Raw genomic sequence first — 18,416 nt, forward strand, 5'->3', positions numbered from 1 at the left:
CCTAGGTAACAAAATGGAGGAACTAGAGTTACTGGTGCAGGAAGTGAAACCAGATATTATAGGTATAACAGAAACCTGGTGGAATAGTAGTCATGACTGGGCTACAGGTATTGAAGGGTATGTGCTGTTTAGGAAAGACCGAAATAAAGGTAAAGGTGGTGGAGTAGCACTGTATATCGATGATGAGATAGAATGTAAAGAAATAAGAAGCGATGAAATGGATATGACTGAGTCCGTCTGGGCAAAAATTAAATTGGGGAAGAAAACTATTAGAGCCTCCCCTGGGATAGTGCTTGGGGTGTACTATAGACTGCCGGGATCTAATTTGGATATGGATAGAGCCCTTTTTAATGTTTTTAATAAAGTAAATACTAATGGAAACTGTGTGATCATGGGAGACTTTAACTTCCCAGATATAGACTGGAGGACGAGTACTAGTAATAATAATAGGGCTCAGATTTTCCTAGATGCGATAGCTGATGGATTCCTTCATCAAGTAGTTGCTGAACTGACTAGAGGGGATGCCATTTTAGATTTGGTCTTGGTGAGTAATGAGGACCTCACAGAAGAAATGGTTGTAGGGGATAATCTTGGCTCAAGTGATCATGAGCTAATTCAGTTCAAACTGAATGGAAGGATTAATAAAAATAAATCTGCAGCTAGGGTTTTTGATTTTAAAAGGGCTGACTTTCAAAAATTAAGAAAATTAGTTAGGGAAGTGGATTGGACTGAAGAATTTATGGATCTAAAGGTAGAGGAGGCCTGGGATTATTTTAAATCAAAGCTGCAGAAGCTATCGGAAGCCTGCATCCCAAGAAAGGGGAAAAAATTCATAGGCAGGAGTTGTAGACCAGGCTGGATGAGCAAGCATCTTAGAGAGGTAATTAAGAAAAAGCAGAAAGCATATAGGGAGTGGAAGAAGGGAGGATCAGCAAGGAAAGCTACCTTATTGAGGTCAGAACATGTAGGGATAAAGTGAGACAGGCTAAAAGTCAAGTAGAGTTGGACCTTGCAAAGGGGATTAAAACCAATAGTAAAAGGTTCTATAGTCATATAAATAGGAAGAAAACAAAGAAAGAAGAAGTGGGACCGCTAAAAACTGAGGATGGAGTGGAGGTCAAGGATAATCTAGGCATGGCCCAATATCTAAACAAATACTTTGCCTCAGTCTTTAATAAGACTAAAGAGGATCTTAGGGATAATGGTAGCATGACAAATGGGAATGAGGATATGGAGGTAGGCATTACCATATTTGAGGTAGAAGCGAAACTCAAACAGCTTAATGGGACTAAATCGGGGGGCCCAGATAATCTTCATCCAAGAATATTAAAAGAATTCGCACAAGAAATTGCAAGCCCATTAGCAAGAATTTTTAATGAATCTGTAAACTCAGGGGTTGTACCGTATGATTGGAGAATTGCTAACATAGTTCCTATTTTTAAGAAAGGGAAAAAAAGTGATCGACTAATTATAGGCCTGTTAGTTTGACATCTGTAGTATGCAAGGTCTTGGAAAAAATTTTGAAGGAGAAGGTAGTTAAGGACATTGAAGTCAATGCTAAATGGGACAAAATACAACATGGTTTTACAAAAGGTAGATCGTGCCAAACCAACCTGATCTCCTTCTTTGAGAAAGTAACAGATTTTTTAGACAAAGGAAACGCAGTGGATCTAATTTACCTAGATTTTAGTAAGGCGTTTGATACCGTGCCACATGGGGAATTATTAGTTAAATTGGATAAGATGGGCATCAATAGGAAAATTGAAAGATGGATAAGGAATTGGTTAAAGGGGAGACTACAACGGGTCCTACTGAAAGGTGAACTGTCAAGCTGGAGGGAGGTTACCAGTGGAGTTCCTCAAGGATCAGTTTTGGGACCAATCTTATTTAATCTTTTTATTACTGACCTGGGCACAAAAAGTGGGAGCGTGCTAATAAAGTTTGCGGATGATACAAAGCTGGGAAGTATTGCTAATTTAGAGAAGGATAGGGATACCCTACAGGAGGATCTGGATGACCTTGTAAACTGGAGTAATAGTAATAGGATGAAATTTAATAGTGAGAAGTGTAAGGTCATGCATTTAGGGATTAATAACAAGAATTTTAGTTATAAGCTGGGGACGCATCAATTAGAAGTAACGGAGGAGGAAAAGGACCTTGGAGTATTGGTTGATTATAGGATGACTATGAGCTGCCAATGTGATATGGCTGTGAAAAAAGCTAATGTGGTCTTGGGATGCATCAGGAGAGGTATTTCCAGTAGGGATAAGGAGGTTTTAGTACTGTTATACAAGGCACTGGTGAGACCTCACCTGGAATACCGTGTGCAGTTCTGGTCTCCCATGTTTCAGAAGGATGAATTCAAACCGGAACAGGTACAGAGAAGGGCTACTAGGATGATCCGAGGAATGGAAAACTTGTCTTATGAAAGGAGACTCAGGGAGCTTGGCTTGTTTAGCCTAACTAAAAGAAGGTTGAGGGGAGATATGATTGCTCTCTATAAATATATCGGAGGTATAAATACCAGAGAGGGAGAGGAATTATTTAAACTCGGTACCAATGTGGACACAAGAACAAATGGATATAAACTGGCCACTAGGAAATTTAGATTAGAAATTAGACGAAGGTTTCTAACAATCAGAGGAGTGAAGTTTTGGAATAGCCTTCCTAGGGAAGCAGTGGGGGCAAAAGATCTATCTGGCTTTAAGATTAAACTCGATAAGTTTATGGAGGAGATGGTATGATGGGATAACATGGTTTGGGTAATTAAATATTCATGGTAAATAGGCCCAATGGCCTGTGATGGGTTATTAGATGGGGTAAGATCCGAGTTACCCGGGAAAGAATTTTCTGTAATATCTGGCTGATGAATCTTGCCCATATGCTCAGGGTGTAGCCGATCGCCATATTTGGGGTCGGGAAGGAATTTTCCTCCAGGGCAGATTTGAAGGCCCTGGAGGTTTTTCGCCTTCCTCTGTAGCATGGGGCACGGGTCACTTGCTGGAGGATTCTCTGCTCCTTGAAGTCTTTAAACTACGATTTGAGGACTTCAATAGCACAGATATAGGTGAGAGGTTTTTTTTGTAGGAGTGGTGGGTGAAATTCTGTGGCCTGCGTTGTGCAGGAGGTCAGACTAGATGATCATAATGGTCCCTTCTGACCTAAATACCTATGAATCTATGGATCATGGTGATTGCCCTAGAAAGAGTCTACAGTGAAAAGTGGGAATGCTCATGTCTTAGAGACTGTTAGGAGTGAGCAGGCTCTAGCAGAGAGTCCTGGGAGTTAGGACTGAGACTCCAGCCAGGTAGGGCCCAGCTGTGGACTGCCAAAGCAGGAAGGGCCCCCAGGCAGGAAGGTGTGGAGGAAGAAAAACCTTTGTTTGTAAGGACTTTTGGATGTTTGTTATTTTAACAAAGCAGAACCTGAGAAAGGATGGGAATGGACAAAAGTTGCTTAAACAGTCCAAGAAGGGAAAGTGAAGCAGGCTGCCTGTAGCGTGACCCTATGCTATGAGGGGTGCATTGAAGGAGGCCAGCCCATTACAATGTTGTACATTCAAGTGCCTCTTGCCCAGGTTAGAGAAATCTGTATATAATAGAGGCAGTCTCACTCAATGGCCAAAACCACCAAAGAACCACAGTCCATTCAAGGATAAGACAGAGAGGAATTAAAAATAGATGTGACACACAAAATGAGACGACAAAAAGCAACAATTAATGAAAAGCTGAAATGGGAGACAGAAAGGAGAATGGAGAAAACAGGAATTATATGAAAGACTCTCCCCACAATGTGCAAGTGTGCCTATGCACAGAGACAAACACCATCTACCAAATCAGTTGATGTTTGTCTCTTTCCCACATGTAAGTTTGTATTGTGCTCGTCTCCTCCTCTCCTTGCTCCCCTTTTATTTTTCCTCTTTGCCCCTGTTGTTCCCCACTTTCTCCCCCTGCCTTCTCCCTCTTGGCTTATTGCTGTTCTCCCTGCATTCATCCTCTTTGCTTCCTTTCTCCCCTGTCTTCATTGACAGTCTCCCCTTCACCCACTCTAGTCAAAAGTCCTCTCCCCCACTTTCTCCTAGGACAGAATTTCCCTGTCAATGCACCTTTCTCACTTCCGTCCCAGCTCCTGCTCCCTAAAAGCCCAATCTGAACTCTTATCCCAGAGTTCTGTTCCCTATTAATGCTACTGCGTAGCCCTTCTCACCAAGCCTCAGCCCGAAGATCTCTCTCCAGCACCCTAGGACCAGGGAGCAGCTATCAAATACCTCCAGCCCCAGAGTAGCCCCCACATCCATAAGATGGCCACCCACAGCATGAAGTGAGATGACAGAGGAGTTCTGGCAAGCAGCAGGGAGGGAGCCTTTGTTGTCTCAAACCGGCTTGCTTAGGTCTCCTTGCTAGGTCCCTTCCAACCCTGATATTCTATGATTCATGCTGGCCTGCAGATTCAACAGGGAGGAAGAGGTACTGAGCCTGCTCCCTAGGCCGCTAAGAGCAAAGCAAAGAGGCAACATAAATCACAAGAGTTTAGGAGGCAGGAGACTTGATCTTCCACCATCTCAAACTACTAAAACAGCATTTTCTTTGAGAATAAAGTGGAAGGGGGCCAGGTCCCCATTATCTTAAGTTCTTGTGGTTTTCTTTGCCTCTTCCAAATGCTGCCAATGGTAGATCTGCTTTGGCAACCAAATCAAGGTTGGCAGTGTCTCTCCCGGCCCAGCCATCTCTGCACATATGGTCATACTCATGATCACAATGAAAGAAAAGCCAAAACTCGTGCTTGCATCTCTATTCAAAGGGGTGCAGATGCCAGGAGCATGTGGACCACCATCTACTCAGCAGATTAGAACAGTGCAGTTTTGAAGAGCCCACAAGTCATTGGGCTGCTGAAACCACAATGACAACATGGTTGCATGTGTTCTATGAGCAAATATTACAAATTGGAAGACTGTCAGGCAGGAATAGATGCCTCAATGCTAATGTAACCCCAATGAATTCAATCCAGTTAAACTAGGAACGAATTCAGCTTATTAATTCTGCACATGAAATAGTCCAGGAGTTCTTTGTTTCTCAGAAAGAGCAGGGAAAAACTGTCTATCCAGTCAACAATATCTCTTGAATCCATCTCAAGTGCAGTTGCTACCAGGTGATTTTATGACCACCAAACAAGCAATTACAGTCTCCTCCCCTTCAAAAGGAAGAGAGTCTGCCAAACTGCAAGGCCAGGGCTTTCTTTTGAATTGTTGGCATTAACCCTGGAAGGTTTGGACTGAAATCCAGTGCTTAAAATGAGTTGGCATCTGAGCCCAGGATCTCATCACCATGGTTTCCATTATTTAAGAGGTAAACGTGTTTTAGGAGATAGGCAATGAATTGTGTTATATGGAAGCAGCTCCTATTCCATATCTTTCAAAAATATCTCTCTAACAAAGCTCCATCTGCTTCTATAGCATGGCATATATAAAAAGGTTTAGCAGTAATGTCATCCCCATTAATAATGAGAAAATGAAACTTTGCTCTGGTGAATAGCTCTGAAAATCAAGTTAAACAATTGATATATAAATCACCTGCATTACCATGATGCCCTCACAACTAGACAATTGCTGAAAAAGCATCAGGAAGTAAATTTAATAAGTTTGCCAACAAAACTGAATACAAATATAAAGTGAGTGCTGTCTACTTTGTATACTGTGTTGTAATTGAAATCAATATATTTGAAAATGTAGAGAAAGATCCATAAATATTTAATAAATTTCAAATGGTATTCTATTGTTTAACAGTGCAATTAAAACTGTGATTAACCGCAATACATTTTTTTATCTTGATGAATTTTTTTGCATTAATTGCGTGAGTTAACTGCAATTAAACTGACAGCCCTACTTTCTACCATTATAAAAATGTTGCTAAAATACATTCTACATCTTTCCAGTGGTGTTACTACCATGTTTTGAACCATACCTACAGAAGATGACAGTATTTTTTAAATAAAGGCACAGCAATAATTATCACTGAGTCAAAGATTTTGCTGTTTTTTTTTTTAAACTAAAATGTCTAAAAAAATAGTCGTATTTGCAAAATCAAAGTTTGTTCATATGCAGATACAGTGTTGATATCAGTGTTTGCACAATGGTTTTAGATATTAGGTGAGAAAATTATTACCGGTAAGTCATTTTCTTCCTTTTATCCTTTATAAAACCTTTCAGTCTCCTAAGCAGTGTTCCATTTACTTTATTTGAGAAACAAAAACAAAACAATCCCACAAGGACATATTTCTTTCTCTGTGTTACTAATAAAAATGTAGCCTACTTAACCAGAAAGAATGTTAAAGGTCACATTTCCTTCTCAGTATTCCTTTTGATTACATTTTGCATTTCACTCAGCTTGAAGAGTTCATGTCACTTTTATTTCCAGGCAGTTTCACCTTCTGGTTCTCACACCATAGCACAGTGTTTCTCAATATCTTCTGGACTGCAACCTCATAACTGAAAAAAGTTTCAGGACACACACCTCCCAGACCTGGTTGAGACCCCTGCTTTAGCATAATCCAGTTTGGGGCATGGTGCTGCAGGGGAATGTTCAAATCTGCCCACAAAAACTGCTTTGACTTTTTTTGTTGGTAATAATTTCATTTTAAAATATTGCTCTTTATGTTAGTTTTATGTAAAATTCCTCTACCCACCCCTCTCTTTTAGAGCACATATTATTATATTTAAAATGTATAATCTGAACTACTAGATCCTCAGGGCAGGAACCCTGTCTTCCTTCTCTCTATTAAAAAACTTGCACTTTTTGGCACTATATAAAAATGGCAAGCCACAACATAATAATACAATAATAGTAGAATTATTCCTTTAACTTAATAAAAATGATTTGTTCCATGCAACAATAACATGCCATGTATTTCTTGATTCTTTACAAATAAATTTAAAGATAGAGAGATAGCAAATGTTTTCCTGTGGCTGATCATACCTGAAGAGGGATTCTCTTGACAACCAGATTTCATTCTGTTTCACAGTTTTCCAAGAGAACAGCAGCAGCAGCAGCAAAGCAGAGAGCGTCAGGGCAGTAGTTCCCCATCTATTTAACCAGGCACGGAGCTTTTTCAAACCATGGACAAAAAGGATACAGTACCCCATACTGGAAAAACAAACAGGAGGGGGGGAAGTTGCTATTTCCAGTATTATACTTCATGTACAAGATCTCAGCATTTTTATCTCTTGCCCAATAATAGTTTTTAAGCTAACTTCATTTTTCAGGGAAACAAATTCAAACTCTTCCCCCCCCCCCCCAAAATCAATTTACAACTTCTATGAATTGACAAGCTCTAAATTATACACCCATCAACTTATAAATACAGTAGTAAACATAGTACCACATAGCACAACAGTACTTATGTGTACATGGCACTATATGTGAAAGACAGGTTATTTTTCTTAACCAAAAATCTAAGAAAGCATAACACAATCCTTAGCAAGAATACAGAAGATTACAACTGAAAAGTGCTTCACAAACTAATGAATTCTCAAAACACCTCTGCCAGGTAGCTTTTCTCATGCCCATTTTACAGATGGGGAAATTGAACAAAAGAGAGTTTGAGTAATTTATCCAAGGCCACTGCAGGAGTCAGGAGTTCACGGTTTTTAGGTCCTGTGCACAGATTATTCTCTTACATGTAGGAATTTAAATGTAATTATTATTTTAGAAGCTTACATAAATTACAGACGTATAATGTGAGTGATACCGTAAGAGTGCTGTAACATTAATGATACCAGACTATGGTTGACATTGAGAACAATGACATATATAAAGCCCATTCTGCCACCTTCACTCTCACTAACCTCCACGCTACACTTACCCGGGATCGAGGCTGCTGCGATTGACGCAGCGGAGGTCGATTTAGCAGGTCTAGTGAAGACCCACTAAATTGACCGCAGAGCGCTCTCCAGTCGACTCCAGTATTCCACCGGAATTAGAAGAGTAAGGTAAATCAATGGGACAGCATCTCCCATCAAAGAAGCGTGGTGTAGACACTGCAGTAAATCTACCTAAGCTATGTCGACTCCAGCTATGTTATTCACGTAGCTGGAGTAGCGTAATTTAGGTCGACTTATCCCCGTAGTGTAGACAAGGCCTTAAATAGTATCTTACTCTGTAAGAATCAGACTAACTAAGGGCTAGTCTACACCGACAATGCTAAAGCTCTGCCCTGGCAGAACTTTAACATGCCTTGTGTGATCGCGGCGCAGCACTAGGAGAGACCTCTCCCAGCGCTCTAAAAAAACCCACCTCCACGAGGGGCGCGGCTCCCAGCGCTGGTGCACTGTCTACACTGGTGCTTTACAGCGCTGAAACTTGCTTCACTCGGGGTGTTTTTTCACACCCAAGTGAGGAAGCTGCAGCGCTGTTAATTGCCAGTGTAGACAAGCCCTAAGTAAGGTGCTATTCAACCTGAAGGTGGTAGAATCTGGAGGAAAAGACTGTCTCTTACTATGTGTTTGTATTGCACCTAGTACAATAGTGCCCCAGTCTTGACTGCAGCCTCTTCATGCTACCATAGCACAAATAATGATAATAACTGGGCCCATAATGTTTAGAATTGCTAAAAAAGAAGTGCTAATGGCAAAAGTAGAGATGTGAGATACTCTTCATCATGCATATATATTAACTACAGTGTGGTTACTCTGTATTTACAGTACAGTTCTTATTTGTTACATGTAATTACCACTAATATTTTTTAAAGAATCCTGGTACACAAACGCCATGGTAACACCAATGTAACAACTACGAGGATATACTTTTTGATACACATATTTACTATAAAATCCAAGACTCTGAAGTTTAATTACATAGTTTATACTATAATATATTTGAATTGCCTGACCTCTGCTATCGCATGGAATTTTCAGATTCACTTTCCTGTGTGCTTACATGGGTTTGTATACACAATGGTCAAACAGCTCCCATGTTTTCAAGTGAACCCTTATTCCTGTGTACTACCAAACTGATTCAAGTACTTAAGTATGCAATTAGACTCTATTATGCTATATATGTCTGAGCTGGGAATGGAGCATCTTTAATTGCTTTCTTAACATTCTGGTAATTACATGGAATTTTCAGGAAAACATTCCATTTCCTACATACATTCACGGACCTGCACATCTAATGACACATGAAAAGAAATAATTTAATAATGAAGACCTATACTCTGTCCAAGTCCATGTAGCTTCTCAGAAGAGAAAACAAAGTAGAGCATTCTGGAACTAAAGTTAGGGCTAGTCTACACTGGAAACGTTAAAGTGCTGCCATGGCAGGGCTTCAACGTAGCTTGTGTGGTTGCAGCAGAGCGCTGGGAGAGAGCTCTCCCTGCACTCTAAAGAAACCACCTCCATGAGGAGCACAGCTCCCAGTGCCGGTGCACTGCCTACACTTGTGCTTTACAGCGCTGAAACTTGCTGCACTCAGGGGGGTGTTGCAGTGCTGAACGTCGCAGCGCTGTGTAGTCTATCCATAAAGGAAAGTAAAGCTGTTCCCAGTAACTTCCACATCCTCATTCTCACCCATCACAATTAAGTATGTTTACCTGGAAACATAGGAAATCTACAGCTCTGAGAACTCTCCCCTTGTTTTCCAGCCAGCACAGAGAGCAAGTTCACATACCCACATGGATTGTGCCTAAAATGCCTAAGAGGAAAGGATCGTCCCTTTTAAACTGCTTTGTGGTGAGGGAAATCATGTAAAAAAAATTCTCCCCTTGTCATCCCAGTGGGAGAAATAGTATGGGAAACATCAATATATAAATCAGAATGGAACATGCAGGTTTCTGAGGAGTTCCTAATGTGTTTAATTTCAGATTTCTCAAGCTCTGCCCTCTTGAGATGCCAGGCACCATACACTGTGCAGATGTCCTAAATATGACTATGTGTGATCTGCTGAGCTCTGTGGACTTGGTTCCCTTTCTATGGGATTTAGATACATGTAAGAGCTCTGCTCTTTGACTTAGTTCCCTTTTAGTGACGCTTCAATGCCCAGGAGGCTGTGCTATCTGAATTCTGCTTTTTACAGGACATGTATGGCCCTCTCTGCTCTTCTCTGGGTTTTCTGGCATCTCCAGTGGGTGAAGCAAGTTTGCCTCATCAGCACTCAGAAGATACAAGTGTTTTCCTCTCTCCTGCTTCCCCCTGCCAATGTATCCCTGGATCATTGTTACGAAACAGTGCTGTGGGCTATGGGTACAATCGAAAAACCATCTGGAAACAGACACTCCTCACTATGCCAACTTACGCTGGTAGGGCTTTTAGTATAGATGTGCCCATATCATATGACTAACGCTTACTCATGTGAGTAGACCCATTAACATGACTGTGGGCTTGTCTATACTACACGCATAACTGTGGCAGGGGATGCAATAACGTGATTGTTCCAATTTACCTTAGTGCTACCAACACCTAGATACATGCTTAAACTGAAGTTTGGCTTCAGTGGGATTACTTCTATACTTAAAATTAAGCGTGTGTACACTGTCTGCAGAATTCAAGCCTTATTGCACAGATATGAACTTCCCACATTCCTGAATGGAGACTTTAGCATGGTTTGTAAACATGGTTAAGGTCCTTTCTATATAACAAACTGGAAAGATGCTTTACCTGTGTCTCAGGATGGACAAATGCACTGTAGCCAGATCTCCAGATACAATTTAACCTGTAGCATTGAGAGTCATAAAATCTTCAGGGTCAGATTGTTAGCAACTACAACCATCTTTTTTTCAAAAATTCACTTCTGAAATAAAACTACACAGAAGTCATCTAAAATAGCTTTCTAAATGTCAAACATTTCCTTAAAAAGTGAAAAACCCTGGAAAAGAACTTAGGAAACAGAATATTTAGCATTGAAATTCACACTGCTACTTTTTTCAGAAACGGGGTGGGGGAAGCACCTCCCAAAAGCACAAAATATAAGCACTGCAATAGCTCTGTGCAACCACTGCAAAACAAATAACAACAACAAAAAATACCAGCTGCAATATCAGCATTCAAGTATACCCTGGATACGATATTTTTGTAATACCTACCCTTTTCAGAGGTGGATTTGAATGCTTATTTTATGCTTCTAATTTGTTGCAATACATTACTGTTACTTTTCTTAGCTGCATTTTCCATAAACTTTTTGCACTATGTTTATTGAATTGACACTATTTCTGTTTGCATTAATTGCAAAAAGACATTTGCAGATACAAATTGAATATCTGGTGCTTCTATTGAGCTAAAACATCCAGTCCATATGGTGACTGAACTGCATTTTCAAGTCTCTGAAAAGTTAATCTCAATAATCAGGCCAAAAAGAAACTCCTCAAAAAACCTGCAGACGGTTTCCACTCTGATTGATATATTGTCTTTCAGCAGTTTAATCCTGCCCAGGGAATTACCTATTTAATGTGAACATTATTTAGTGGAATTTCTTTATCACAAAGTATCAAAAGGAAGATCCTTTCACCTTTGCAGTTTTAGGCACACACCTTCTCCAAACAGCCTACTGCACGTGCCCAGAGAACAAGTGGAAACATCTGGGAAATATTCAGACAGTTTCATTAGCTCATATTACAGGAGGGGAGAAGCAGGACGGACCCAGTTCCCAGCTACTGGGAATTGCTGATATACTCTTGTTCTCACCAGCAGTCTTCAGTATGCTTGTGCTGAATACAGATACAGCTGTATGACAGTTTATACAGCTGCTGGGAAGAGGCTTTTTTATATACTTTTGATTAAGCTTTGTGGTAGTTACATGGATATATGTGGTATTACACAGAAATAAGGGTTCATTTCAAAATACGGTGGGAACTATAAAGTGGGAACGATAAGGTGGGAACTATAGTTACATTATAACACCTCCTAGTAGTTCTTACGTAGTGCTTTTCATTCACAGATCTCAAAGTGCATTACAAGCGAGGTCAGCATCATTATTTTCATTTTACAGATGGGGAGACTGAGGCACTGGGAAAGGAAGTGACTTGCCCAAGGTCATCTAGCAGGCCAGTGGCAGAACTGGGACTAGAAACCAAGTCTCCTGAGTCCCAGCCAGGTGCCCTAATCACTACATAGAGAGTTCCAGAGACATACATTGAACTTGCATCAGGACTTTGAATTATCTACCCAAAAATTCCTTGTACCTCCATGAGAATGCAGTGGGAAGGTAATTCAAAGCTACACTATAAATCAAGTGCACCCATATAATTTAACTTCTGACTGTAGCTTTTTGTAACAAATACATACATCACAAAGTATAACTTCATAGTAATTACACTATAACAGCAATGTGGCTGTGTACCAGAGTTCTACAAAATAATACATGTATTAAGTATGAGACTAAAAGGGGAAATACTAAGTAATGTAGGCTTTAAATATAGCTTCCAGTTAAATGAATTAGTGGCAACTGTAACAAACTAGGACTGTTCTGTAATTACACTGTAATGAATGTATCTGTATTAGGAAGTGCATCCAAAACAAACAAAAAACAATTTGAAACAGAGCATTTGAGGCTTTTATATTTAAAAAAATTATAAGAGCTTGACATAAAACTACAGACAACAATGTTCTATCTCTGTTCACCAAACAACAACAAAAATGGCTGGAGAAAGATGAGCTCCCATTATCTTGTCACAGACTTTTCATTGGAGCGGTCTGCTACAGTCACATCTCATCACACAGCTTTTCTTAGTGGTTACTTCATACCCAGTATTGCTTATTTCAGGGGTTTGGATTTAAAGTTTCTAACTCCAGGTTCTTTTACAGAGCAAGCAGTATGAAATACCTTTGAACACTAACAAATCCACTGTTGCCATAAGCACTTATATGTTTTCTCCCATGCCACCCTTTATTTGTGGAACATTCCTTCCCACTAATCCTTAACCCCACTACCTTTAGCCTTTTGCACATCCCTCCTTAAGATTAATTTCCACCGTGATGCCTACAGCACCCTGCCAGAAGTTAATAGGGAAGCAGGTGGGTGGTTGAGACTACTATTAGTAATCTGGTTATTTGTATCCATTAAAAACAAACAAACTTCTACAAACTGTGCACACAGCTATCCTATCAAAAGCAATGCTTATACTACTGTTAACCATTCTCCTCCCCTGCCACCACATTTCTCACAAACACTTGTTTGTTCCACCAGTTATGTTTTATCTTAAATTAAACTGAAAGCTCCTGGTGCTGGGGTTTGTTTTCATATGTTTGTACAGCGCTAGCACAATGAATTCCCAACCGGGTAACTGTAATGGAAATATAGAAACAAGGTGAGTGAGGTAATAACTTCTGTTGGACCAACTTCTTGAAATGTGTCTTTCGCTAACAGCTTATAGAGAGCTCTTCTTCAGGCCACCTAAAATATATTACCTCACCCACCTTGCCTCTGTAATAGCCTGGGACCAACATGGCTACAATAACAGCATGCTGTAATGGAAATGAGCACTGATTGCTCATCACGAGATATCAAACCTTAAACCTGTTACTAGTCCTTGATTGAATATTCCCTGTCCTGTACTTCAGGACAGTGGAACCTGGGGAGGGTAGAGTGGGAATTTCACAGTTAGTGAGGACAGAAAGAAACATTTTTCAGATTTTTTTTTAAATGTATTGGAGTTTGACCGTGCTCAGAGTTTTGGAATGTTAGAAACTGTCCAGGCAGAGATGAATTGCTAAGCAGAGTACAGGTGAAGCAGCTTAAGGTTCCTGATGAATATAATTTATCAAGGGGCTCTGTAATTTATTATGAGGGTTGCACCACCATGAGCAGGTATGCTCCTACACCCACACAGACCCAAGCTCTGGAAAAATACTTCAAACTTAGGTGCACACAGAAAATCAATGAGACTTCGGCTCCTGTTTCACTTAAGTGCTTCTGAAAATTTTGCCCTTAAATCCAAAATTAGGCTCCTGATACTGCTTAAAAGAGATGCTGAGCATTCCCAGCTCACATTATCTTCAACTGGAGCTGAGAAAACATCAGGCTACTAATTCAGGCAACTGACTTTATACTTTCAAGTTGGAAAATTTTGCCCCTATGTGCAAGTCAGCATATATGGCTATAACTTGCAGCTGTGCCTTAAGCACTATGGAGGAGTTCTGCCCTAATTCTGGCATGGGGATGGGTGGTGAGGGGACAGTGAGAGGGTAAGTTAGTGGTTCCCTGTGCTCTTTCCCCCTCACATATACTAACTTGGCTACCAACTCTGGCAGAGGGGATAATTTTGCCCTTAACATTAAAGCGGGTTGGGAATTTTTTCCCCCCTCCCTCACAAAATATTTTGAGGGGAAAATGGACTTTTTGCAAAAAAAACTCTGTTTCATCAAAAAGCCATTTTCCAGCAAAAAAATTTTTGGCAGTATTTCTACTTCTGAAGAAAAAAAAATCTCTCTCTTGCTCTCTTGCCATGCACACACACAGATAGGATCCACCCCGCCACCATTCTAACGTTTTTTTGCCAGGTTTTGTCTTTATCTTAATGGATCTTTGTGCTGACCATAATCATTTGGATTGAACAGTGGTTTTCCAAAACAGTTATTTAAGAGAAAACCACCAGCTGTTTTTATTTTGAAGTTAATATCCCTTCTCCCACCCAGCCCTAGTTTCCAATCAGATTATTTAAAAACCAAACCAAAACAGATTTTGCTTTCTCTTTGGGGTAAGATACAGCCAACTGCAGTAATGAAACAGTGACCATTTCCAACTGTGAAAGCCCCACCACAATCCTGCACACAGACTCAGATCTGAAGCAGCTCTCTAAGTAGGAACACAATTTAATGTTTAATAGCTTTTCCACAGGTTCAGGATGAGAACACTCATTATGGGAGAACCAGCAGCTACACAAATTCCTCAACCCCTGCAGGGGGGTATACATAGGAGCTTCCTATTTGGCACATGCATCAACATGTTGACAGTTTCCTGACTCCTGGCATTGTGGTCTCTTGCTGTACAAAAGTGGTATCTTAGGAATGTCCTCAGTTATAACGAAGTCAGGGCTACACTTAGGAGGCAACCGTTGTGCACCATTCACATGTGCATTTTGGCAGAATTCACTCAGAGGGTTGTGGGATGAATGATTTTCTTCTATAATTTCTGCAATTTGTTAACAGCACTTCCCTTGTGAGCATGTGCACTGCAGCGAGGCACAAACAAGAGAGGAATGAGATGACAGGAATGCCACATTTCCCAGGGTGTAAAAGACAAATTGCAGGGTTTAAATAAGAGCCAGAGTGCAGATATGTAAGAGTTGCAGCCTACTCATTCAGTGTTCAGTAATTATATCTAATAACTCACAGTCTTTTCTTTAACCACTGTGTCTAATTTCAGAAGCCAGAGCTTTAAACATTTTCCCTCTATCTCTGGCATCACCCTGCACCAGTTTACATCAAACATTAGGAGTGGTTTTGTTGCACTTGTTTCTTGATTACGTTGCTTCCTTTGAGACAGGGTAGCTATTGCCGCACCCCAACGGTAGATTGTCATTACATTCTGTTATAGCAAGCTGCACATTTGCGAGTACCCTGTAAGAGTTACCTCCTTTGTAAAGCACGTTGAGGTCTACTGATCTAAAGAGCTAGGTATTTAATAAATAATAAGTTTTAATATACTTCTATTAGCCTTGGCACACTGGTCAAAGGTGGTTCCATTAATATTAGAACTATTTGGGCCACAAAATAAAAAATTTGGGGCAGGGGTAAGCAAGTCCCAGCCTCTAGCAGTGAGCAGACAACTTGTGTTGCTTTGCAGTGACCTTTCTGGACCATCTAGGAGAAGTACTGATATGTTTAACCAGTGGAGGCTGGGTTGTAAAACTTAGTGGAAGAAACTATCTGTGAAAGATGACCGCTCGCCCGCCAAAAAAAAAAAAAAAAATTAAAAGAATTTTCAGGATCTTAAAATCTTTGTGTTTCTTTTCCAGTGGATTCTAATCCAGATTATATAAGTGTAAATCTGGAGAAAATCCACTGATTTTCAATGGAGTTACTCCAGATGTAAACCAGTGGAACTGAGATAAGAATTTTGACCCCTACATATCAATTAGGAAAAGATCCATCTAAAAACAGTATGTCAGGACATGTGAGGGCTACTGGATCAGTATAGTGTCTATAAGCAGAACAAAAGGATTATTTTAAAAACATATGGAGAACAGAAACTGCAGTTAACTTTGACAATTCACCCAGGAGGATTTCTCTATGGCTACTAACCTTGTTGATTTTCAGCACTTACTTTAGATGACTCCATTTTGTTCTATTAAACCTTGCTTTGAAGCTACTCCAAATTAAGTTTAACCACTTTGTGCATCACACCAATTAACTACACATTTTTATTTTGCTACCCTTCAGAGAGTACTGAGAATAGCATTGTGAGAGGATGGAGTCTGAGGTCAGTACTGACTGATAACATGAACATGTGCAATTTTCTGCTTTTAAAAACTTATTACAAGTTTCCAAGTCTCAGCTGCACATATTCGTTGCTAGGCAACATATGTTTTCAGATTTCCTCATTGTTTGAGATTATTGCAGTTTTATTGGATTTTTATTAAGCACCTGTAACATGCATCCAGGTGCTGTACATATACATTATATTTTATTTTAAATACACAGGATGGACACATCAGTCCTCCAAAAAATCCCCCAAACCTCAAGCACTCACATGGCCTGCCCAGGCTACAGAATAAGGCCCAAAACCCAATAAAGCACTTTAGTGTGTGCTTAACCTAAAGCCTTTAGGATGCTTACACCGCAAAGAAAAAACGGTGACACAAAAATCACAGAACCCAGGCTGCAGGGCTAAAAAACAGCAGTGCAGATGTTCCTGCTCTGGCTGGAGCCTAGGCTCTCAAATCCAGCGAAGAAGGAGGATCATGGAGCACTGCTCATTTTAGACTGCAACCTCAGAACCTGAGTCAATTGACCCAGGCTCTGAGACTCGGTGCTGCAGGTTTGTCTTTGCAATGTAGATGTACCTGTTGAGTGGTGCCACTTAAATCAAGGAGACCAGTCAAAGACTTAAAGTGCTTTGCTGGACCAGGGCCTAACAGACTTAAGCATGGACAGCAATTCTACACTGAGCCACCAACCCCGCCCTTGAAAAAACCTCTTTGCTATTTCAAATACAACATAGACAAACTCCTCTCCTAGTTCTAGAGCCTGAACTGACACTCTATGTAACACACACTGACACGAAGAACCAAAATGATTTAAAACACACTGCTCACAGGCACAGCTGCTGTGTGTGTGTGGGAAGGGACCTTTAAAGTCACTTCATCCCTATTAACATAAATGGCTGTACTATCACTTTTCTAATGGAAAGCAACTGATTGTAGAAAGAGGGCTTGGCATGTCTTTTGAACTACTCCTCCTTCAGTAAGCACTACTTCAGACACAGAAGGTGGAAGAACTGGTAAACAGAAGCACATCAAGGCATGGTCTACACTAGGATTGTAGGTTTCAGAGTAACAGCTGTGTTAGTCTGTATCCGCAAAAAGAACAGGAGTACTTGTGGCACCTTAGAGACTAACAAATTTATCTGAGCATAAGCTTTTGTGGGCTACAGCTCACTTCATCGGATGCATAGAATGGAACATATAGTAAGAAGATATATATATACATACATACAGAGAACATGAAAAGGTGGAGTAAGAGGCTAGTTAATTAAGATGAGCTATTATCAGCAGGAGAAAAAAACTTTTGTAGTGATAATCACGATGGCCCATTTAGACAGTTGACAAGAAGGTGTGAGGATACTTAACATGGGGAAATAGAATCTATATCTATATATATCTTCTTACTATGTGTTCCATTCTATGCATCCGATGAAGTGGGCTGCAGCCCACGAAAGCTTATGCTCTAATAAATTTGTTAGTCTCTAAGGTGCCACAAGTACTCCTGTTCTTTTTACTAGGATTTTACATCGGTATAGCTAAAAATCCACAACCCTAGAAGGCACAGCTATACTGATCTAACCCCCAGTGCAGACACGACTAGGTGAATGGAGGAATTCTTCCGTCAACCTAGCTACCGCCTCTCGGGGAGGTGGATTACCTATGCCAACAGGAGAACCCCGCTCATCAGCATAGGTAGTGTCTACAGTGTAGCGCTACAGCGATGCAGCTGTCGCATTTTAAGTGTAGACGAGCCCTAAGAATGGATTCACTCTGCTAGAGAGGTTTTTGAAAACACCTGACTGGGAGCATGTCTGTACTGCAGGGGCTACAGCAGCATGCTGTGGCACTGTAGCTATGCAATTGTAACTCCATAGCGTAGACACATCTTAAGGTGATGGGAAGGGTTTTTCCACCACTGTAGGAACTCCACCTCCCTGAGCAGTGGTCGCTAGGTTGACAGAAGCATTCTTCCATCAACTTAGCTGCGTCTACATTGGGGTTAGTATGGC

At 40.5% G+C, this 18,416-nt stretch overlaps 1 protein-coding gene across 2 annotated transcripts in view; it reads right to left on the minus strand.

Annotated features, from left to right (window-relative positions):
* The window catches only part of TMTC1 (transmembrane O-mannosyltransferase targeting cadherins 1), a 176,495-nt gene that overhangs the window by 59,296 nt on the left and 98,783 nt on the right, over nt 1-18,416 (minus strand). For both annotated transcript variants that reach the window (XM_074939267.1, XM_074939276.1), the window contains one exon: nt 6,972-7,139. In XM_074939267.1, coding sequence (XP_074795368.1) covers nt 6,972-7,139 — 168 coding nt within the window. The remainder of the gene's footprint in view (nt 1-6,971; nt 7,140-18,416) is intronic.

This window comes from Natator depressus, chromosome 1 (genome assembly GCF_965152275.1).
Source record: "Natator depressus isolate rNatDep1 chromosome 1, rNatDep2.hap1, whole genome shotgun sequence".
Lineage (NCBI taxonomy): Eukaryota > Metazoa > Chordata > Testudines > Cheloniidae > Natator > Natator depressus.